This window comes from Cajanus cajan, chromosome 2 (assembly GCF_000230855.2).
Source record: "Cajanus cajan strain Asha chromosome 2, NIPB_CcT2T_4, whole genome shotgun sequence".
Classification (NCBI taxonomy): domain Eukaryota; kingdom Viridiplantae; phylum Streptophyta; class Magnoliopsida; order Fabales; family Fabaceae; genus Cajanus; species Cajanus cajan.
The window spans coordinates 76,496,484-76,520,237 of NC_138518.1; the positions used below are offsets into that span (position 1 = coordinate 76,496,484).

Consider the following 23,754-nt stretch of genomic DNA (forward strand, 5'->3'; position numbering starts at 1 on the left):
CTTATAATTCTCCTCTTATATCAATTATAGTTAAAGTGTTGTAAATAATATATGATACTAATTTGATTTTATACATAATTTTTCTTTTTACTCTTTTAATATGTTAAAATTAAATCAATATAACAAGTTATTTAATTTTAATCTTTAATAAACTTAAACTCAAATCGATTCAAACTTCTTTACACTTTTAATGGATTTGTTATGGGTTGTACCAAGCCCATTTTGGTTAATCAACCCTTTTTCACTAACCCTAATATATATATATATATATACATATATATTACATAATAACTTGTCTTGTTTTTTGTTAGCCCAATTCATTCCACTAACCCTAGTAAATGTGTACCTTATATTAAATCTTTATTTATTTATTTTAAATGCAACCTTCTTCAAGAAGTTCAAAGAGGAGGAAGGTAAGAGAAGAGAGGGCTTTTTTATTCTTTTTTATTTACTTTGACTCCTTATTCTGTGTTGTATTTCTTACCCGTCTGATGTTCCTGCAGTTCCATGCTTCTACCGTGTTCGTTTTTCGCTTGCAACAGTCAAATCTGGTATCAGTTTTCGTCACTGATCAATGTTCCATATTCTCAGGTTCCAGGTTTCAACTTCGATCTTGTCTAATTATTCTCTGATGCCTCAGCAGTACCTATTACAATGAGGTAATTCTGCCTACAAAACCAGCAAATGGCCACACCTCTTTACTCATTTTCCAATTATTTTGTGCATCAAGATCAATCTATCATCCGTATCTGTAGTTGTTCTCTCGGCAAGCCGTCCCATCTGTTAATTTTGGTATGTGTTTGTGTGATCAACGCCTAGAAGATGACAACTTAGGATTTTTGTTTGTGATTTTCATACCCTTAATTTTTTTATCAAGACGTATCAAGCATCGAAAGCAGGGAATCGAAGTTCATGGAAGGATGGTCAACATTCTCAAATGGGTCTTCCTTAGATTGCCCTGGAGTTGAAACTGTTGGTGCATTTCCTGGTAACGGCTGTTGCCTTGGAAAAGACCATGTTGATAATGAAGCCGACTGTGACAAACTTAAACAAAGATGTTTGTTCTATAAACTTTTTCCAGTTTACCTGAAGGATAATTGTTCTAAAGGTGTGGTTCGGCCTTTGCCGGTTTTGATCGATGGTCACCAGCTAGATTTGTACAAATTGTTTTCCATTGTGAAGGAAAGAGGTGGGTATGCCGTGGTGGCGAAAAAAAGATTGTGGGGTTCTGTGTCCAAGGAATTGGGTTTGAACCTTAAAGTTTTCTCATCGGTGAAATTAGTTTATGATAAGTATCTGAATGATTTTGAAAGGTGGCTCAAGCAAATTTTTGAAGAGAAGAAATCAAAAACAGGGAATAATGAGTGTGATGGGGATTTTAAGTGGTTGCCATTGGATGTAGAGAAAGATTTCAGAGGCCTGTTATGTCCAAATCTAAAGGACAAAGATGTTGATGAACTTGTCAAGTCAGAATCAAATAAAATTAAGAAAGATACTGATTTTGTTAACTGCAAGAATGATATTAATTTATTGGACACCAAAGATCAAAAGAATAAATCTGAGGATGTCCAACACAATGGTGGTGATAATGATGAAAAAATTTGTAATGGAGTTAAGGTTGATCCTACAACCTTGGGTGCAGAAGGTGCTGTGAAGAAATTAAAATCTCGCAAACGCAAGCGGGAAACGTTATCTGGCATGCTAATCTGGATGAAACATATTGCAAAGTATCCTCTCGATCCTTTAGCTCAACCAATACCAAAACCATCAAAGTGGAAAGGGTATAAAGGCCAGGACATTTTTGGCCAATTTCTGAGGGCAAGGGAAGCTCTGTTGCCGAGACAGCATGAAGAACCAACCAGTGGACTGTCTTTTTTGCAGGTATAACTTCAATACACAAATTACCTTATCCATAGGATTGTTGCATGTCGTTTCATTTCCTGAAGCAAATCAGTATGCTTTGCTTGAATTGGTTGTTATCATTTTATTTTATTTTTGTTAAGCATGACAATGTGCTTAACTCTGTCTAGGTAATAATTATATCATCTCAATCCATTTGTTTGTTTCCTACATTAACTTTACATACAATCCAAATTCTTAGCTGCTGTCCAACTTGAGTTTAAGTAAAATTGTGGAGCGTTACGAGCCTAATTATGAAAATAATATTAAAAAACTTATAAATGATATATATGCACAAACATAATACTTCTAACCAAGGTTTTAAATTGAGGTTATGACTGCAGTTTTGTCGGGATCCATGACACTGAGAAATTGCAGAAAAATGTGGTTGACGTGGCTTCATAATGAGAGAAATATCAGGGTCAAACATTGAAAAAAGAACAACTTTTTTCCTTTTTTATCAACTAGTAATAGATTTTGTGTTATGAAGTTTCCTTCAAGAACTTAAACGCTCTGTTTGGTAGGAGTAAAAAGCATTGTAGAAAAGGGCCAGCAAGGACAGAAACAGCGTAGAAACAAAAAAATTTCGGTGATTTGGTTGCAACGAAAAAGGGAGGAGAGAAGAGATAATTGAGTCAATACCATGTCATTTTTTTTTGTCACTCATGAGCGCGGAAAATGCAATGAAAGTTGCATCTCATTGCTAGTTGACCAAAATACCCCCATTTTTGCTTGCTGTTGGACCACGAAAGTATTCAACACAAAGCCATTTCAATTGATTGAAATTAAAAAGCAATTGATTGAATCTGCTTATTGTGTATTATCATTGTTGTATGCCATTTCAATTGATTAAATTTAAAAAGTAATCAATTGAATTGCTTGAGTTGATAGTGTGTTCATCATCTACTGGATTCCATTTCAATCAATTGAAATTAAAAAATAATCAATGGAATCTACTTGATAGTGTTCTCATCATGTGCCATTTAATCAACTGAAATTAATATATAGCTCACTGAAATATTCTAATGCTCGTGGATCACGATAACACGTCATTACCCTTATTGGGATTTAGCAAGCATAGGTTTAACTCATGGGGTGCATACACCAACCACTATTCAAACCTTACAATAGTGTGAACCTTGTAGTCATAAATTGAACTGCTGCTGAACTACTGTTTTCTTAATTAGGTATAAATGGGCAAACCTATATTATCAACCCATTTAACTTTACACACACAGAATTTACATTAAAATAAAAGGCTATTTTCTTAATAAATTACAAAATTTAATGAAGAAAGAAACCTAAATTGATAATTTACCTTTGATATAGATTGCTTTTGAATTTAATGTCTTAAAGTTCATATGCTTTTTCTTCTATGACTATTTTACTTTGTGAACCTCTTGATATGAAGGACTACTGTTTTATTGTGTGATAAATATTGAAACTTGCTGGGTCAATACTTGCTATGTTTGTCTACCGGTGCCAGACTTTGGGTTAATGCATGTTAGGTTGCTGGCTTGCAGCCTTCAATTTTGTTTTGTTTCATGTACAATGCTGATTTTAGTCTGTTGATGGTTTATTTAGTTTAATAACTTATAGATGGGTATACTTTGATGGTTTGGTTAAAATGGTTAAATTACTAGTTATGAGTTAGAGTCAACAGTTTAGTAAACTGGTTAGAAATGTATTGTAAGGCATTATGAATTTGACATGCTTCATAGGTGAGTTAAACAGCTAGTGTTGTAGTTGACCCTGTACATCTGTAGTGTGAAGGTTGAGTAAACATGACAATATTATTAAACAGGTAGAGTTATGTTAAACACTATTATTAAACTGGTAGAGCAAACACACCTACCTTGACTTGACTCAGAATCAATCCATTGATGTGAATCAACTCTCCTACTTAATGGTTTTGTTATGTGTATGACTTTTTAAATTGTCTCAAAGTAACGCCATATATATTATATTTATAACTAGTTACATTTCAATTTTACATAACAATTAATCTTCAACTTGCTATTCTGATTTACTCTTACTATTTGGTAATTGACAAGCCGTAAAGACAAGTTTGAGAGTGTACAACAACAACATCCTTATCCCACTAAGTGAGATTGACTACATAGATTACAAACACAATTGAACTCGGTTAAAACTAAATTTTGAGGAATATTATTTCTGATGAGATCCCTTTTAATAATTTCCTTTGACGTACTTCTTGTTCTTCCTCTACCCCTTTTCACATGATTAAAAATCATGTGATATACTTTTTTCACATGTGCTTTTAGTGGCCTTCTTTGTACGCTTCTAAACGATCTTAACTGTTTTTGTCATCTTTTCTTTGATAGGTGTTATACCAATATGTCGTATACAACAGTCCATATTTTTTCCTTTTTTATGTGGCTTATGATCCCACATTTGTCTTAACATACTCATTTTGGTTACTTGCATTTTTATCACTTGTTGTCCTTTTAAAGCCTGACAGTCGCTACCATAAAGTATATAGCTGGTCATATAGTAGTACTGTAAAACTTCTTTTTGGGTTTGGTAGGTAATTTGCAATCAAAATAACTTTCAATACCTTTCTCCATTTTAACCACCCAACTTGAATCCTATATGTGTGACATTATTAATTTTCCCTATCATTTTTTAATATTGATTCTTAATACTCTAACCTGAAAACACATGGTATGAAATATTTAATTCTTACCTCCAAGTCATTTTTCTCTTGTTCCTCGCTAATATTGCAAGTTATATACTGTCTTACTCTCCTACTCAAGCAAAAAACCCTTAGATTCAAACATGTCTCTGAAGCTGATGTTTAGACTTGACCTCCTCACTTGATTCCTTAATAAAAACTATATCATTTATAGAAAACATGCATTTAGATAGAATTTTGTGTATGTCCCTAGTAAGAACATCCAATACTAGGTTAATTGAGTAAAGACTCAAGGTTGAGTCATGATGTTAATCTATATTTATCAAAAAGTCACAAGTCATTAGTCTCGGCTTTGAGTCGTCACACCAATAGTTACTGTACCATATGTATGCCTTGAGTAACTCAGATATGAGTCACCTGAACACCTTTCTTTCACAAAACCTTCTACAACACTTCTCTTGACACTTGATCACATACTTTTCCTAGTCAATAAAAATTGTATGTATGTTTCTTTATTTGCTTTGGTACCTTTCCATCAGTCCTGTGGAATATAAATAACTTTTGTGTTAGACCTTCCTAACATAAACTTTTCCTTAGTCATGGATGATATAGATTCAGTTAATGAATCAAGAGAGGAAATAGATGGGAAGTTTGGGATGTGGAAACAAGCTTTGAAAGCTCATTGTTTTTGTTCAAGTAGAAGTAAGATGAAGTATAAAGAATATTAGTTTGGCAAGAGGCAGAATAACCCTTAGAGGTAAAAGATGGAGTATCACACTATTTAAGTATTTGTGGTCCATCATACAGAATAATGGAGAAATAGATGGAGTTGTTGATCATAGGATTCAAGTAGGATGGATGCAATGGAGTGGTTCTGATATTTTCCGTGACAAAACACCACCAGTCAAGTTTAAAGGAAAATTCTATCTCACGGTTATAAGAACTATTATGGTACTAAATGTTGAGCAGTGAAAGGTTAACAATAAAATAAGCACAGATGGAAAAGTTGTGTTGGATAAGTGGACATACTAGACAGGATATGAATGAATGAATGCATTATAGAAAAAGTCAAAGTAGCACAAGCGGTAGAAAACATGGTGGAAACTCGCCTTAAGGTGGTTTTGTCAAGAAGACTTATAATATCCTCAATAAGAAGAGTTGATTATATAAGGGGCTAGCATAATCACTAGAGGTGGAAGACAAATAAAATTTTAGAAGTCAACCATGTAGGGAGAACAATTCAATTTTTCAAATAAATGCATTAGGTGGAAATTCAAGATATATTCCAAAAGTTAGTGGAATGTATCTTGTCTCTTGAAGAACTCTACTACCATAATGAAAGGCTAGGTGGAGAGATGGCATAATTAAGGCCAACAAAGTCTCATTCATGATCCCAACAAAAGCAAGAGAAGAGAGCAAGTGTGTGATCACTTGTGTGAAAGTCTCTTGTAGTGAGAGCGTGTTATCATTTCTTGTGACATTGGAGTAGGGGTACTCAGGTTTGTAGAGGAATGCACAATTCAGGTTCAGGTACAATTCTTGTAATCATATTGGATATAGTGAAACACTTTTGAGATGGTTTTGTGAACATAGACAAGAGGTGTCACACCACATTAATTATAGTATGTTCCATGTAAAGATCTCTTGGGTGTGTAGGTGATTCTGTTGGTGTGTGTTGTTTTTCCCAACAATTTCTTCATCTATAAAGGTGATTTACGATAAAACATAATGGTGTTGTTTGATCCATGTAACTAACATCTCTTAGACAAAGCTTGGTTGTTATTGTAATTCCAACTTTTGCCATTACAAGCTTCTATTAATTTTTCCATTTTTATGGATACAGAGGAGGTGATTGATAGTTTTCAAATGCACAAATGTTAAATTGTTTCTATTTCTTATAATTTATCATAACCTTCGTCATAAGTTTTTCCAAGAATCACTGTAATTGTTATTGTTTTGATATTGAAGCGGTAATAAATGTTTCTGCTAGAATATGAGATCTTGATGAGAAATTTATTTTATTTAGTGTTATGTGGAAAGTCTGTAGGAATTTCTGGAATTATATGTTTTGCAGAAACAGAAGATGCACCCTGTCATGTATGAGGATCGCGCTTCTCTTGGTCGCCATGCTACAGGGAAATTGAGATGTAGTAAAAGGCTGCCTGCCTTTGTTAAATCTAAGTCATGCTCTTGCTGCAACGGAAAAAGATTGACAGGTTCACTCAATATGGAGGTAGAAAAATGTCCTCTGGAGAAAACAACTGAAACACTAGATGTATTGACTGCAAAAACAATATCTGAACCATCTGGGGGTGAGTCTCTTGAAAAGCAAGTTTCTGTAGGTCCTCGTTTTCAAGCAGAAGTCCCGGAATGGACTGGTGTGGTTTCTGAGAGTGACTCTAAATGGTTAGGCATACAAATATGGCCTTTAAAACATGACTCAGAACCTACTCCTGAAACAGATATTGGGAGAGGAAGACAAGAGAAGTGTAACTGCGAATTTCAAGGTTCTGTTGCGTGTGTTAGATTACATATTGCTGAAAATAGGATGAAATTGAAGCTTGAATTGGGTTCTGTATTTTATCATTGGGGATTTGATCGTATGGGTGAGGAAGTTTCTCTTCAATGGACAACTGAAGAAGAGAAAAAATTTAAGGATATCATGAGATCAAATATTTCCTCCCAAAATAAATATTTTTGGAACAATCCATCCAAATACTTTACAGGAAAGACTAGAAAAAACTTGGTGAGCTATTACTTCAATGTATTTCTTATTCAACTAAGAAGCTACCAGAATCGGGTGACTCCAAAGAATGTTGATAGTGACGATGATGAAGTACAATTTGGATCTTTAGGTGATGGTTTTCGGATGGAAGCTGTCAAGGGTCCTGGTTATAAGATCCCGGATTGTTCTCTGAACGAACAGTGCGCTGATTTGGAATATTGGAGTAGACATGATTAGAGTGTAAATTTGATAATTGAACCTGAACCACTTTGAGCCCGAGAAAATATTTTCCTGACATAGACTTGTATAAAACTCTCTTCCTCGATGATCAGTGGTGAATGCATTACCTACATTATGATTTTTTTTTTTTTTTTTTTTTGTAGAATGTAGGGAGGTAGAGAGAGAGAGAGAGAAAAGGATCAGGCTGTGAAGTGGTTATGCTGGAACTTGGAAAAATATGGACATGTTCTTGAGTCTTGTCTGCCCATAATGAAGAACTTGCTGAGACTGGTATTAATTTTGTTAGAGATTGTTATATTTGTTGGTTATAATAACAATTTAACCGGATACTTCTTGGACACTGCACTATTAGTGTTGTAAAACTTGTTTTTCAGTCTGAGTTAATGCTTTCAATTCGATGTTTCCAGCCCGTATTTTGTAAATTAAATTTATAAATTTCATTTGTGGCATGTTTTGTCTTTCAAATTGAACTTTTTCTTTGAAGCATGGGTGAATGTGAATATATATATTTTTTTATTTAATCTTGTACCGGAGAGACCGTATCGGTCACGTGGGCCAACACGTGCCATTTCGTCAGACACCCATGCATAGCCACGAACAAGCATCACCATCAACGTCGGCTCGGCATGAGGCCGAGAACCGACATCAGTCTGGTTAATGCAAATATGGACCATCATCATTCATCGAGTCGGCTCGGTCAGGTACCGTTCCGACATAGAACATACCGGAAGTATACAGGCTGCCGTATACGGACTAGACGGTTCGGTCATTTGCCGTTCCGACTAGTATTGATTAGCCGGCTCGGCCTCTTGCCGAAGGGTTAAGCAAGTCATAACAAGTAATCGCAATCAAGAAAGGTAAGTACATGATTAAAGCCTAAACGACCAATTAGTACCGTATTACCTAATTTGGTAAATATCTGAGAGGGCCCATCACGCTCAGGCCCATGTCAGATGCTATAAATAGGTCACACGTAACAAGGTATGTCACTGTTCATTCATTACCCTAGAAAATCGTGCCCACACTGACTTAAGCATCGGAGTATCTTTTGCAGGTACCTCCCCCTCCGAAGAATCCACCTAGAGCTCTCGTTCGGTCCTCATATTCCCCTGAAGATTACGAGTGTACCCTCAGGCAGGTACATTTTGGCGCCCACCGTGGGGCCGAACCGATAGCTCTCGAGAAAGACGTATCCAGCACTGTTTCGACGTCATGGTGAAGACAAGGAAGACTAACGCTGAACACCAGTCCGAGGAGGAGCATCAGTCCGGGGCCGAAACGGTAGAGGAGACAAACTTGACCGATGTGGTACGGCAAATGAAAGAGGAAATGATTGCCATGAAACAGCAGCGAGAGAGAGATGCCGCCGAAATGGCTGCGTTGAGAGAAGAAAATGCTGCCCTGAAAAACCAATACCGAGATCCCACCTGGAAACCATCCGAGACGACCCATACTCAGGGGTCGTTTCATTCACACGGACACCACACCCCTGCCAACCACACCTCTATTGCCACCCCAACCGCTCATGCTTCAGCTAGTAAGCCGATACTGCCGATGCCGGCTGGAGCACATCGGCATCCCTTTACATCAAATATCATGCACACCGCGCTTCTTGATCATTGGAAGTCGTTGCCTCTCGACAAGTACGATGGGACCACTGATCCCGATGAACACGTAGATGTGTTCTTGACTCAAGTCACTTTAAGCACAACCGATGTTGCCGCCTTATGTCGAATTTTCCCAACATCGCTAAAAGGACGAGCTCTGAGTTGGTTCACTCGGCTTCCGGCCAACTCAATTGATTCGTTTAGTACATTGGCCTCCCAATTCACAATTCAGTTTGCTACCAGTAGGCCTCACCAACTGACCTCGTTGGCTCTGGTAAGCATTCGTCAGGAGAAAAAGGAATCCCTTCGGACATTCATGAGCCGATTCAACAAGGCGGCACTGGAAATCCGAGACCTAAACCCGGCCGTCGCCCTGCATCATCTGACTACCGCCTTGAAGCCAGGTCCCTTCGCCAACAGTATTTGCAAGAAGCCACCATCCGACATGGATGACCTTCGGCGACGAGCCGATAAGTATATGCAAATGGAGGAGCTAGCTGAGTTCCGCAACCAAGCTAGAGCAGAAGTAGCGGCAAAGCCTGAAAGGCCAGTCGAGAATAATTTCCGAGGTCGCCCGAAAGAATTGGTACCTCGGGAGAGACCCCCTCGTGGCCCAAGGCATTCCCAGTACACACCACTTAACACTAACAGAGCAGCCATACTAGAGCAAGCGCTGGCCTCGGACGTGTTGGCCGTTCCAAAACGAGCTTCTACCCCCCCCAGGGCCGACACAACAAAATCTTGCCGCTACCACCGCAATCGGGGGCATTCGACAAAAGAATGCGCGGCTTTAAAAGACAAGATCGAAGACCTAATCAAACAAGGCCAGCTACAGGGTTTCATCGACCGACCGCACACAACTCGGCACGCAGACCGGTCAAGACGGCATGACCCTGAGCAAAGGAGAATGGAACCACGTCAGTATAGAGAACGGAGCCGGTCCAGAGAAAGACGAGATGTCGAACCCTCGTCACAGCCTCGGCGAGTCATCAATACCATAGCAGGAGGATTTGCTGGCGGTGGCTCATCTTCCTCATCGCAACGGAGGCATCTACGGGCCGTTCGGCATGTTCACGCCGTTGAAACAGTCCGTCGGCAATTACCTACTATCACCTTTACCGAAGCTGATTTCAAAGGCATTGATCCGGAGCAAGACGACCCAATGGTAATCAGTGTAGAAATCCATAACTGCATTGTGCGTAAAACATTGGTAGATCAGGGAAGCTCGGCAGATATCTTGTACTGGAACACGTTCAAACAGTTGGGTATTCCAGAATCTGAATTGGTCCCCTACAACGAGCCACTGGTGGGGTTCTCTGGTGAGCGAGTGAAGACGAAGGGGTATATCAAGCTGTCCACACGGTTCGGATTTGATGAAGCTGATCACCGCGATATCCCAGTCAAGTACGTAGTGGTGCATGCCAACACATCTTATAATATTCTGCTAGGACGACCGTCCTTGAATCGGCTCGGAGCCATTGTCTCCACTCCTCATCTGGCCATGAAGTTCCCGGCTGAGTCCGGACGAATCGTCACCATACACGCTGACCAGAAAATGGCGCGCGAATGTTATTTTAGTAGTTTAAGGTTGCCGAGAATGGAGGAGCCAACCGAACCGAGAAGGGTGCACTCGGTTTCGCAGCAGTCGGCCATCGACCTCGATCCACGAATCGATCAGGAGGAAAGGGTAGAGCCCATTGAAGATAAACAACCCTTCCAAGTAGGAACGACAAAATCCCAAGTTACTTACTTGGGAACCTATTTAACCGAAGGGGAGCGCCTAGCCATTCAGCGTGTGGTCCTCGAGAATAGAGACTTGTTCGCTTGGCACCCATCTGATATGCCTGGCATTGACCCCAATTTCCTGTGCCACAAACTCTCCGTTAGCAAAGAGGCTAGGCCGATTGCTCAACGGCGCCGGAAAACGGGGGAAGAAAGAAAAACCGCCATCGAAGCAGAGGTGACCAAGTTGCTAGACGCTCAGTTTATCCGAGAGGTGCACTACACGACTTGGCTGGCTAACGTGGTCATGGTTAGAAAGTCAAATGGGAAATGGCGTATGTGCACCGATTATACCAATTTAAATAAAGCCTGCCCAAAAGACGCCTACCCACTCCCGAACATCGATCGGCTCGTCGATGGGGCATCCGGCCACAAATTTTTGTCTTTTCTGGATGCTTACTCGGGATACAACCAGATCCGGATGCACCCCCAAGACGAAGAAAAAACTGCATTCATCACCGAAACAGCCAATTACTGTTACCGGGTGATGCCGTTCGGATTAAAAAATGCCGGGGCCACATATCAACGTTTGATGAATAAAATCTTCCACAACCAGATCGGCCAAAGCATGGAAGTTTGTGTTGATGATATGGTGGTAAAATCAAGTGATGTATCGGCACATACGCATAACTTGGCCGAAGTGTTCCAGGCGCTTCGGCAACATCAGATGAGACTCAACCCCGAGAAATGTGTGTTTGGAGTTTCGGGCGGCAAGTTCTTGGGATTCATGCTATCCAACCGAGGTATTGAGGCGAATCCGGATAAATGCCAAGCTATCTTGGACATGAAAAGCCCGACAACGTTGAAAGAGGTTCAAAAGTTAGCCGGACGGCTCACTTCGTTGTCTCGCTTCCTTCCCTGTTTAGCCGAGATTGCCGGGCCGATCCTACTCTTGCTGAAGAAAACGCAACGATTCAAATGGGCCCAAGAGTGTGAAGAAGCTTTTCAGCAGTTTAAAAACCGGCTCGGCATGCCCCCAGTATTATGTAAACCGGTCGTCGATGCAGATATGATTATCTATTTGTCGGTTTCGGACAGCTCCATCAGTGCCGTTATGATGCAAGAAAACCAAGGTCCACAGCTCATCTATTTTATTAGTCGGACGTTGCAGGACGCCGAGCGACGTTATCAATTGCTCGAGAAGGTTGCCCTAGGACTCGTCTACGCCGCCCGACGGTTGAGACAGTACTTCCAAAGCCATAAGGTTGTCGTCCGAACCGACTGTCCGATCGCAAAGGTCCTTCGGAAGCCAGAAATTGCCGGCCGAATGATGGCGTGGTCGGTTGAGTTATCTGAATTTGACATATCCTTCGAGCCAAGGGGCCCTATTAAATCACAACATTTGGTAGATTTCGTCAACGAGCTCACTCCTCCAGGATCCTTCGAAGACCAACCTTGGATCCTTCATGTGGATGGATCATCTAACGCCCAAGGTAGTGGTGCAGGCATAATCCTCGCTAATCCTTCAGGCATCACAATTGAGCAATCCCTTCGGTTCGGCTTCCGCGCGTCCAATAACCAGGCCGAGTATGAAGCTTTAATAGCCGGACTTAGATTAGCCACAGAGATGAATGTTAAGAAGGTCATATGCTGGACCGACTCGAAAATAGTTGCCGAACAAGTCAACGACAACTTTCAAGTCAAAGATGCTAATTTGTTGCAGTATTATCACCTCTTCCGAAAACTCAAAGATGATTTCACCGAGGTTCAAATTCGGCATATCCCAAGAAGTAACAACGAACGAGCCGATCAGTTAGCTCGGCTCGCCAGCACCAGAAAGCCAGGACAGCTAAGAACAACAATTCACCTCGAAGTCCCCTCTCCAAGTGTGGCCGTCGATTGCATGGCTGCCGAGGTCGAAGTTCCAAGCTGGCTGACTCCTATTCGGAACTTCATCCTCCAGGGAGAATTGCCAACTGATTCGGTGGAAGCCAGAAAATTGCGAACCCAAGCAGCTCGGTACTCCATCATAGCCGACGAACTCTACAGGCGCGGATTCTCCACCCCGTTGCTTAAGTGTATTGACAATCTCCAGGCCGACTATGTGATGAGGGAAATTCACGAAGGCATCTGCGGATCCCATTCCGGAGGCCGAACTCTTGCGGCAAAGGTATCACGAGCCGGATATTATTGGCCAACTCTAAAAGGAGATTGTGCTGAGTTTGTTAAGAGGTGCATACAGTGTCAACGGCATGGGAATCTAATCCACGCCTCGGCCGCCGAACTACACAGTATCAGCTCTCCATGGCCGTTTGCGTTATGGGGAATTGACGTACTTGGCCCATTCCCCATGGCGAGAGGACAAGTTAAGTTCCTTTTCGTGGCAGTAGATTACTTCACAAAATGGATTGAGGCCGAACCACTTGCTTGCATCTCTGCTGCTAACGTCCAAAAGTTTGTATGGAAGAACATCATCACCCGTTTCGGCATCCCATACGCCATCATTTCAGATAACGGTCTCCAATTCACGGACAAAAGGTTCAACTCATTCCTCGAAAACCTTGGCATTCGGCACAGGTTCACATCGGTTGAGCACCCTCAGTCGAATGGCCAGGCCGAAGCGGCCAACAAGGTTATCCTTACCGAACTGAAAAGAAGACTCGGCTCGGCAAAAGGAGTATGGGCTGATGAATTACCAGAAGTCCTCTGGGCATACCGATGCACACCACAATCCACCACTAAAGAAACCCCCTTTCGCCTAACATATGGTGCCGACGCAATGATACCGGTTGAAGTAGGGGAGCCATCATTCAGACGACAACATTTTCAAGAGGACTCCAATGACACATCTCTTCGGGCCGAACTAGATGTTCTTGAGGAAGTACGGGACAATTCGCAGGTAGTGGCCGAAGCATGCAAGCAACGCATGAGTCGGCGCTTCAATTCTAACCTCAAACCAAGAACATTTCACGACGGAGATCTTGTATGGAGGGCAACCGGCTCGGCAAGGCGCAACCCGTCTGAGGGCAAACTGGCAGCCAATTGGGACGGCCCGTTTCGAGTGCGCCACGCTCTTCATAACGGGGCATACAAGTTGGAGGAGTTATCCGGCAAAGTCCTCCCACGCACATGGAACTCTACGCACTTGAAGACTTACTATAGCTAGTTGTCTATTTCACAAACTTGTAAGCGTTGTAAGGGTGCACTCTTTTCCTTGAACCGGTCTTTTTCCCTCTTAAAAAATAGTGAAAAGAGGTTTTGGCCGGCAAGGTTTTTAACGAGGCATCCATTTATCAATAACAACACGATTCAATCACTCATGCTTTAATTAAATTATTCAAGTCTTCCCTCCCGAGATGTCTCTCGGCCAAGGATGTGGCTTTAATTAAATTATTCAAGTCTTCCCTCCCGAGATGTCTCTCGGCCAAGGATGTGGCTTTAATTAAATTATTCAAGTCTTCCCTCCCGAGATGTCTCTCGGCCAAGGATGTGGCTTTAATTAAATTATTCAAGTCTTCCCTCCCGAGATGTCTCTCGGCCAATGATGTGGCTTTAATTAAATTATTCAAGTCTTCCCTCCCGAGATGTCTCTCGGCCAAGGATGTGGCTTTAATTAAATTATTCAAGTCTTCCCTCCCGAGATGTCTCTCGGCCAAGGATGTGGCTTTAATTAAATTATTCAAGTCTTCCCTCCCGAGATGTCTCTCGGCCAAGGATGTGGCTTTAATTAATTATTCAAGTCTTCCTTCCCGAGATATCTCTCGACCAAGGAGACGGCTCACGCAAATTAAGTTGTTAATCACCACAAGAGTTCACGCCAGTTATAACATAAAGAACGGAGAAATTTCATTAAAAGAGAAAGGTACATTATCAATAGGCGCTATCGGCCCCATAATACAAAAGAAACATTTAAGACACTACTTCTGCCTCCCCCTGAACTGGACCATCCTCAGGTGCAGCCTCCTCGTTCAGAGTCTCCTCTTCGTTCGGCCCAACTGGCCGAGCCGGAGCCTCCTCGTCGGCTTCCTGATCAGGTGGAATGGAGGTCATATCCACCAACTTCCCTTGGAAAAAATCTTTTGTCATGTCCAGGTGGAAGTCAGGGGGAAAGTCACCGAAGTAGCAAGCCTGCCGAGCAGCTTGAGCAAAACCGGCCTGATGCTGACTGAGAACCTTGGCGCGCGCCTTCTCCTGATAAGCACCAAAGGCAGCCTTTTCAGCATCCAGCTCCTTGCTCAGAGCTGTCACCTTATCAGTCTCGCCCTTCAGAGCAAGTTCGAGACGCTGTACCTTTAAGGCCAAGTCATCAGCGGTTCTTCCTCGGCGATCCATCTCGGACTGATACTTGCTACTAGCCGTCTGGGCGTCGGTCAAAGCAGCCAGTGTCTCTTGAAGAGACTTCTCCTGCTCAGCTAGCTGTTTGCGCAACTCATCAGCCTCACCGTTCGGCTGCATGACAATACTCTGTGCCATGGCCACAGCGCGCACTTGGAACTCACAAAAGAAGCTCCATTTCTGCGCCGAACTCATTCGGCTCAGCAGCCCCTGCCCTACCTCGGAGGTCAGGTCTTGACTCAGGAAATCCTGAGCGTTAACATTGCCAGCCAAGAAACTTGGTGCCGACAAGCTTTCGGGAACAGGGGGGCTAACCACTCGGCGCTGTTTTGCCGGGCGACTCTCCTCCTCGGCCCTAGAGTCAGGCCTTCTTTTTTCAGGTTGGGGCCGGGTGGTCTTCTTCGGCCGAGACGTGGGTCCGACCCCACTACCTTGACCAGCTGGTTGATTCACGCGCGCGGCCGGCGCAGGCCTATTCGCGGTGTTCGACGCAAGTTGGTTCCGAAGCAAGTTGCGGATATCCAAATCGTCATGAGCCGCCATTATACCTGCACATCATTAGTCAAAATCAATGATAACACTTGAATTCAAACAAGTAGGAAAAATACTATACCGATCAATTCTTCGACCACATCGGCCGAATCAAACAATCGGACAAGAGGACGGCATGGTAAGGGCCGAGGCAACTTGTTTAACAAATCAAGACTTCCTCTCTCCTCTGGGGACATGCGTGACTTGGAAACCGTGTCATACTTGTGCGGCTTCCGGGTCCAGTAGAAGGGAAATAGTGGATTTCCCTCAGCGTCAAAGAAATACTTATTCCCTGGTTCCGGCCGAATCATCACCTTCATAAATCCCACTTTAAATTTTTTGTAGGAGGTGGTGAAAGGTTGTAGTAGACAATCACTGTGGCGAATCAAAGACAGCCACTTGGCCTTCCTCGTCGGCCGAGAAGTATAGAAGTGCAAAAATAGATGTGGAGTAGGAGAAAGACCGAGACCCAGACACAAATGCCTGAACCCTTGCATAGCGGCCCAGGTGTTCGGGTGAAGTTGACTCGGCGCCACATTCAAAAGCCGAAGTATACCCATAAAGTAATCGTCAAATGGGAGAGATATCTTCAAATCCCGGAACATATAATCATACACATAGAAAAAGGGGTATTTAGAAGTCCCCTGACTCAAATAAACAAAATCAGGATTGGACACCCCGTCGCCTCGGCATGGTTGAAAGAAGATGGCAGAAGGCTCCTCATCTTCAGGAAAGTCCAAAAACTTCACGGCCGATACAAAATCCACCAGAGATTTTTTACTTGTATACCGAGAGTATACACTACCAACCTCACCGTGCACCCACGAATATCCTGGAGTTGATATTGGAGGGAACACTCTTGATGATTCTCCACCCCGACTAGGTTGCTCATCGGAACCTACAGCCGATGCCGACTCATTCCCGCTTTGCGACCGACCGGACCCCGAAGCCGACTCTGTGGAATCGTCCCTATTTGAAGCTGAAGCCGACGCTACCTCCTGGTTCGGCGTCGTCCTTAACCTAGATTCCTCTTCGTCCCCAGAGGAGTCAACATGAACAATGTCCAGGTTAGCCATTACGTACCTGATGATTGAACTTGACCAATTGCTGTTGAGTACTCAAAACGCTCTCAGATATCTTCGGCTCGGAGCAGCTAGTAAGTTTGCGTGTGGAAATCTTTCCTCCTACACATCTATTTATAGGCGTTCTTAATAGGCAACTGAAGAGACACCCCCTCGTGCCTACCGTTGGATCATTTAGATCCAACGGTCTAGGGCGCGCAACTCTTCATATCCCACCATAACTTCCCGCGTACGCCATCAAATACCCAACGGTTACAACTCTTCATATCCCACCATCAGTTGTAACCCTTAGCTTCTTCTTCACGACACCGACTGAAAAATTCTCTTTTTATTTCATTAACCTTTCGCGTCACTTCGTTCCTCAAAGGCTGGGGGGCTTGTGTACCGGAGAGACCGTATCGGTCACGTGGGCCAACACGTGCCATTTCGTCAGACACCCATGCATAGCCACGAACAAGCATCACCATCAACGTCGGCTCGGCATGAGGCCGAGAACCGACATCAGTCTGGTTAATGCAAATATGGACCATCATCATTCATCGAGTCGGCTCGGTCAGGTACCGTTCCGACATAGAACATACCGGAAGTATACAGGCTGCCGTATACGGACTAGACGGTTCGGTCATTTGCCGTTCCGACTAGTATTGATTAGCCGGCTCGGCCTCTTGCCGAAGGGTTAAGCAAGTCATAACAAGTAATCACAATCAAGAAAGGTAAGTACATGATTAAAGCCTAAACGACCAATTAGTACCGTATTACCTAATTTGGTAAATATCTGAGAGGGCCCATCACGCTCAGGCCCATGTCAGATGCTATAAATAGGTCACACGTAACAAGGTATGTCACTGTTCATTCATTACCCTAGAAAATCGTGCCCACACTGACTTAAGCATCGGAGTATCTTTTGCAGGTACCTCCCCCTCCGAAGAATCCACCTAGAGCTCTCGTTCGGTCCTCATATTCCCCTGAAGATTACGAGTGTACCCTCAGGCAGGTACAAATCTCACTTGTGATCCATAAAATAAATGTGAGGGACTTTGTTTTTTCTTAGGAAGAAAAAATATGGGAGCAAGGGTTTGTGTTTGATTTCTTGGCCATTCATTGTGCTTCTATTTTGTAGTCTATCTCGTTTGTCTTATTTCCTTGCTTTGTTGTCTCGTTAAAACAAGTGTCTTTCTTTCCAAAAGAAATAGAAATAGTTCCCATCGATTCTCTCTCCCTTTTTGTGCATTCTAAGTAAGGATTAGACAAAATCATGTCTTGCATTTGTATGGTTAACCATTTTGGAACCAAAATTAATAACGAGAAAAATGTTGTTGGAAAGCGACCAAGAATATTCTGAAATGTTTAATAAGCAATTTGAAATCCTTTAGGGAAATTATTTTGTGGTGGAACTTGGACAAGTGTATTGAATCGTTGCAATTATCTAATGACTATTTTCAATCTATTTATAAATAATAAAAAATTCCTAAAGGTGATAAATTCTTGCGAAAGCATAGAGAATACAATAAAGAAATCAAATTTTGTTAATAATTCAATTCAGGGATCCAAAGACTACATATAAATTCATCTGAAAATAACTAATATCAGTCGTCATCCCTATTTGTTTGCATCTTCACAATATGCTTTCTCCCTTTTCTTTGTAAGTATCGAAATTGACTTTAACTTTAATCAAATGATGTGCCAATTACCACTAGTTTTCTATTAAAAAAAATTAAAAAACAAAAAAATGTTAGAATCAACCAAACCTATAATTGAATATAAGAAAAAAATACTTTCTTTATTTTTTCTTTATTAAATTTGATTTGATTTGATTATAATTTTATTTTTTAATTTATTTATTCTTTTTATTTTTCATTTTTGACCCTTCACTGGACAATTAATAGGTTGTCTAATAATACTTAGATTAAGATAGAAACAATTTAGACACCTTAAATGAATGCACTGCTTAATGCTTCTGTGGTTAAAATCTATGTTAGATAGGTGCATACTTAAGACTTTTATGACTCTTTTTTTATTTTAAATTTTTTTAAAAGGAAATAGGATTATATATATATATATATATATATATATATATATATATAATTAAGTCTAATAATTTAACTAAACCTAATAATGCAAGTTTATTTGCCTCCCATGAAGTGTTTATTTAACATCTTGAGCTTGAGCTTGACAGTCTAATGTTGTCTAATAATTAATCCTTCAAAATGAAGGAAGCAATTGTCTTCTCTATTGCTCCTCCATAATAAGACTTTGTTTTGTGTCCATTTACTTTAGATACCTTCTCGAGATCCAATCTTCTGGCTCCATTATTTCACAACTTGCCATTCCCTTAACTATAATAAAAGTCTTCATCACCTGGACTTTTGTTTCCCTATAAAGAATTTTAAGTTAGAATTAAAATGTAAAATTTGTTGGCCTAGGTAAAAAGCCTTTTCTTGTAATGTAGACTTATGCTCTTTGACCACCTTTATTGGTCTGTTAGTAGCCAATGCTTCCGTAACAACATTACAACAAGAGTAATACTTGAGAGTTTCTTTTTTCTTCTTAAATAGTCAAACCTGAGAACTCATATTTATCCCTTGCATATATGATGTATCCTCAAATATTCTTAAGGTGACTTCCTTCAATAGTCTTGTAGGTGCTGTGAATGACCTCCTTTAAGATAAATATATATATATATATATATATATATATATATATATATATATATATATATATATATAGAGGAGGGTTATAATAATACTGATGTAACTTTTACTAAGTATTACACCGCTTAATAACATGTGAATTTTGTAAATCCAACTGTTAAATTAAAAGTTATTTACTCTTAGATCATATATACAAAATTTTATATTAATCTAAGATAATTTAATACTTCATTCTTATAAAACAAAATTGACGTAATATATTCATTTCAAAATATATTAAAATATAAACACTTTGATTACCTTCAAGTTGTTATTTACTTTTAACAGAATTTGATATACACATGTAAAGTGATATGAACTTTCAATCTAACGGTTGGATTTATAAAATTTATATTTAATATAAAATTATTGAATGGTGTGATATTTGATAAAATTTACACCAGTATAATTATAATCCTCATAATAATAATAATAATAATAATAATAATAATAATAATAATAATAAAAGATGAAGCCAGATTAAAAGTTCAATTAAGGGGGGTGTATTGGATTAGGATTTTAAAGGACTTTTTTAGTTAAAAAAAATCCTGCGGATTTTAAAAGACTTTGCAGGATTTTCATGACTTTTAAGATTTTGCAAGATTCTACAAGACTTAAAATCAGGATTTTAATGGATTCTGCAAGACTTTTAAATTAGGATTTTAATGGATTCTGTGGGATTTTGTGGAGTTTTGATATTTGATAAGATTTAAAAAAAATTATACATTCAAATTTAAAAAGAGCCAAAGATAAAAATAATAAATAAAAAAAATAATGTCTAGATAAATAATAATAATAATTCTCTATAATATTCTATCCTCTTTTTATAGCATCCACTATCAATTGTAACAATTCATCGGAATCATCCTTAATCCAAGCTTCATAGTTTTCTTTCTCTTTTCATTTTTCTTTATTATTTCCTTGTGAATCTCCCATTTGAATTACTAAAACAATATATGTTAAAAAATAGTTATATAAATAATTACGGATAATAGACAAAATCAATAAAATTATATTATTATTTTTAGAAGCACACCATCATACAAGATCGAATATATTTTTGCTATCCAAATGGATCAAATACCTCAGTTATTATAAAAAAAATGTAAAAACGAAAATATAGAAACATAAGATAATTTTTTATATAAAAAAATTAGTATATTCGATACTGAAAAAATATTTAGATATATAATTTTTTTTATATAAACAGAAGTATTTAGATATAGAGAATATATATATATATATATATATATGATAATTTTTAACGATATTTATAAATATAAATTATTCTAACAAATATTTTAACAATATTTTCTTTTTTAAAAAATAAGTTAATGAAGGCATAAATCCTAAACCCTAAAAAATTAGATATTGCAATGTCTTATGTTAATTTTCTTTTTTTAAAATATAAAAAATCTTAATTTCATAATATAAAAATAAAAAAGAAAAATTCATAGTAAAAAAAATAAAATAATTGTTGAGTCATAAAAGGAGGAGGGATAAGAGTAACAAATTCAAGAGAAAGAGAGAATTCGCAATTTTTATGCTAAGAGGGTTCTTCCCCCTACTAAGATCCATTTTTATCTCATTCTACTCACAAAAACCCTAACAAATTCATCTTATATATATATATATATATATTGTTGAGATTATGATATCAATTTCATCTTTCACCTTTTTCTTTTCTTAACGTGTGTCATAAAAAAAATTACCACTTAAAAGTTAAAATTTCAAATATTTTTTTGTGTTATATAAAGGAACAAATTCAACTACATAGAATAAAATAAAGTAAGTCAATTAAAGAGAACGAACAGAAAAATAAAACAAGTCAATGACACTATCATTTACATATTAGAGTTTCACAAAATAGGAGAATGGTATGAGAATAGTATTATATATGAGCAATGAACAATAGTGTAGTATTATTAGTAGAGAAAAAATGGAGAAGACAGGAGCATAGAAAAAAAAGATGAAAAACTCACTTGAAAATTCTTAAAACACTTGAAAAATCATTTCAAACAATCCTTCAAAATCCGATGGGTTTGGATGGGATTGTTTTATGAATCTGGTATTTATAAATAACACTAGAAAGTCTTTCAAAATCCGTCTCACACAACAATCCTTTAAAATCCTTAAATTTTTGAATACCAATGGATTGTTTTTAAGTTGTAAAAAATCTCAAATGAATACCAGTGGATTTAAGTAAACCTCTTCAATCCAAGAAAAAAAAGAGTGACAGTAGAAGAAAAACTAGAAACCTTTTTCCATTGGGTTAATGGGAGATCAATGTCATTGAAGAACTATCTATACTTGGTGTGATGCGATCGCTATTTTCTGTCTGTTAAACTTCAACTTTCCTACAACTATATTTCACCTTGCATGCTGAGTGTTTGATAAAATGACCGAAAGGGAAAGGTTCACACTTGATACGACTATGGCTTAACTGCATTCATATTTGGTGGAGAGATAGTATTTTGATCATCTTACTGAAAAAGATAGGGTTATGGAGAGAGGGAGGGGGAGGATGAAGGATTATCACGGATGGACAACAGTGGTAGGCAAAAACCGATCTAAGCCGGTTGGCTTTAATGGTTACGTAAATCACGTTCAATCATGTCCATCCTTTTTCTTTGTTAACTTTCCGGACAGTTATGGGGTGGCGGCTTTATGGGAGACCTTTCGACGCTTTGGAAAAGTGGTGGATTTGTTTATTCCACGTAAACGTGATAAAGAGGGTCGACGATTTGGTTTTGTGCGCTTTACAGATGTGCTTGATGTTAAGGAACTTAATCAAAGGCTAAGTCTCATCACTATCGGACGGATGCGTATGGAAGTAAATGTATCTCGTTATAGAAGAAGGGGTCATATATATGAAACACCACGTTTGGTTGTAAGGTCTCCCAAACCACCATCCAGGACGAATGTGTCTTACGCCCAGGTGTTGAAGGAAAAGGATAAAGGGGTTCAGGAAGAAATGACATCAGAAAGGACGAGTCAAACAGCTCCATTGGCACGGAAGGGAAATAAAGCTGTATGGGTGAAAAAAAAGGAGCCTGGGTACCATATGGATTTTTACGTGGCAAATGAAGAGGTGGTAAAGCTTAGCAATAGTGCTATGGTGGGTAAATTGCATAGACAAGAAGATATTGATTTAGTGGCGGAGGAGTTACTAAAAAATGGAATTTTAGATGTGAAAGTTACTTACATGGGGGATGATCTTGTCTTATTGGAGGCCTCGGGAGAGGATAGCTGTGGGAATGGTTTAAAAGATGTTATTGAAACCAACAAGGAGGGCTTGGAAGCTCTTTTTTATGAGATTTCATGGTGGCATCCTCTACATGTTGCGGTATCTAGAGGGACTTGGGTGCGGGCTTATGGGATTCCACTCCATGCTTGGGACGAAATTTTTTTCAGAAAAGTAGTGTCTTCAATTGGAACTTTTATCGGTGCTGATGATGATTCAAGAAATCGGTGTCGTTTGGATTTTGCTAGGATCCAACTGCGAACTCAGTCAAAGGCACTTATCAACCAAAGTTTAAAGGTGAAGGTGAATGATCTTATTTTTGATATAAGAGTGGTGGAGGAGCATGGAGGACAGTTTGGTCAATATGTCGGGTCCGATTGTGAGTCAGAATCTATGATGCAAAGTAATGATGAATCTTTTGATTTGGAAGAAATTGATGAGTATTCTTCAAATGACGACATCGATGAGCGGGTGGCGAGCAATGGTGGTGGCGTAATCGTTGAAAATGTTGATGAGAAAACTGTAGTGAAAATGGGGAATCAATTATCACAGCAGACAAATTTGAAAATCAATAGTCAACATGAGAATGAGGTTATTGTGCAAGGGGAAGTGGAGAAATTAAATGAGACAGCGGATGTTGGGAGTCAATATATCTCTTTATTAGTTGGAGATCAAGAGGGTAATGGATTGTGGGAAAATAAGGAAAGTGTGGGTCCAAATGTTGGTGTTTTTGAAGAGGATGTGTGTGAAAATGAGTGGGAGGAAGGAGCTTGGCAATTTGGTTTTAGTCCCATTTTACATGATACATTATGTAAAGGGGCTCAAGAAGAGGTAGAAGAAGGTGGTGTTGGAAGTCAATTTGTGGTGATTAAGAATATAGAAGATGGAACCTTTTGTCAAGGGAATGATATGAGAAGTCTAAGGGCAGTGGATAATAATATGGGGGATGATGGAGATTATAAAGGGGGTGGTGCTAGAAACCAAATTGAGGTTCAAAAAATTAATATGAAGGATGGTGGGTTT

At 39.4% G+C, this 23,754-nt stretch overlaps 1 protein-coding gene across 3 annotated transcripts; it reads left to right on the forward strand.

Moving 5' to 3' along the window:
- The first annotated feature begins 289 nt into the window (after positions 1-289).
- On the forward strand, positions 290-7,929 carry LOC109800126 (ARID/BRIGHT DNA-binding, ELM2 domain and myb-like DNA-binding domain-containing protein). Of its 3 annotated transcripts, none has more exons than XM_020360833.3 (3): positions 290-413; positions 504-1,881; positions 6,630-7,929. In XM_020360833.3, the coding sequence occupies exons 2-3, from the start codon at positions 913-915 to the stop codon at positions 7,515-7,517; spliced, it is 1,857 nt and encodes a 618-aa protein (XP_020216422.1). In that variant the 5' UTR covers positions 290-413; positions 504-912; the 3' UTR covers positions 7,518-7,929. The 3 variants fall into 3 exon arrangements, with proteins under 3 accessions (XP_020216422.1, XP_082925236.1, XP_020216421.1); XM_083069110.1 differs by lacking the exon at positions 290-413 and having other exon boundaries at positions 437-792; positions 878-1,881; XM_020360832.3 differs by lacking the exon at positions 290-413 and having other exon boundaries at positions 437-1,881.
- The last annotated feature ends 15,825 nt before the right edge of the window (positions 7,930-23,754 follow it).

What these genes read in the sequence shown, in the direction of transcription:
- LOC109800126 (XM_020360833.3), top strand. Translation starts at nt 913, where the DNA reads ATGGAAGGATGGTCAACATTCTCAAATGGGTCTTCCTTAGATTGCCCT. An exon ending in GTGGACTGTCTTTTTTGCAG is followed by an intron (nt 1,882 to 6,629) that starts GTATAACTTCAA and finishes TATGTTTTGCAG; the next exon opens with AAACAGAAGATGCACCCTGT.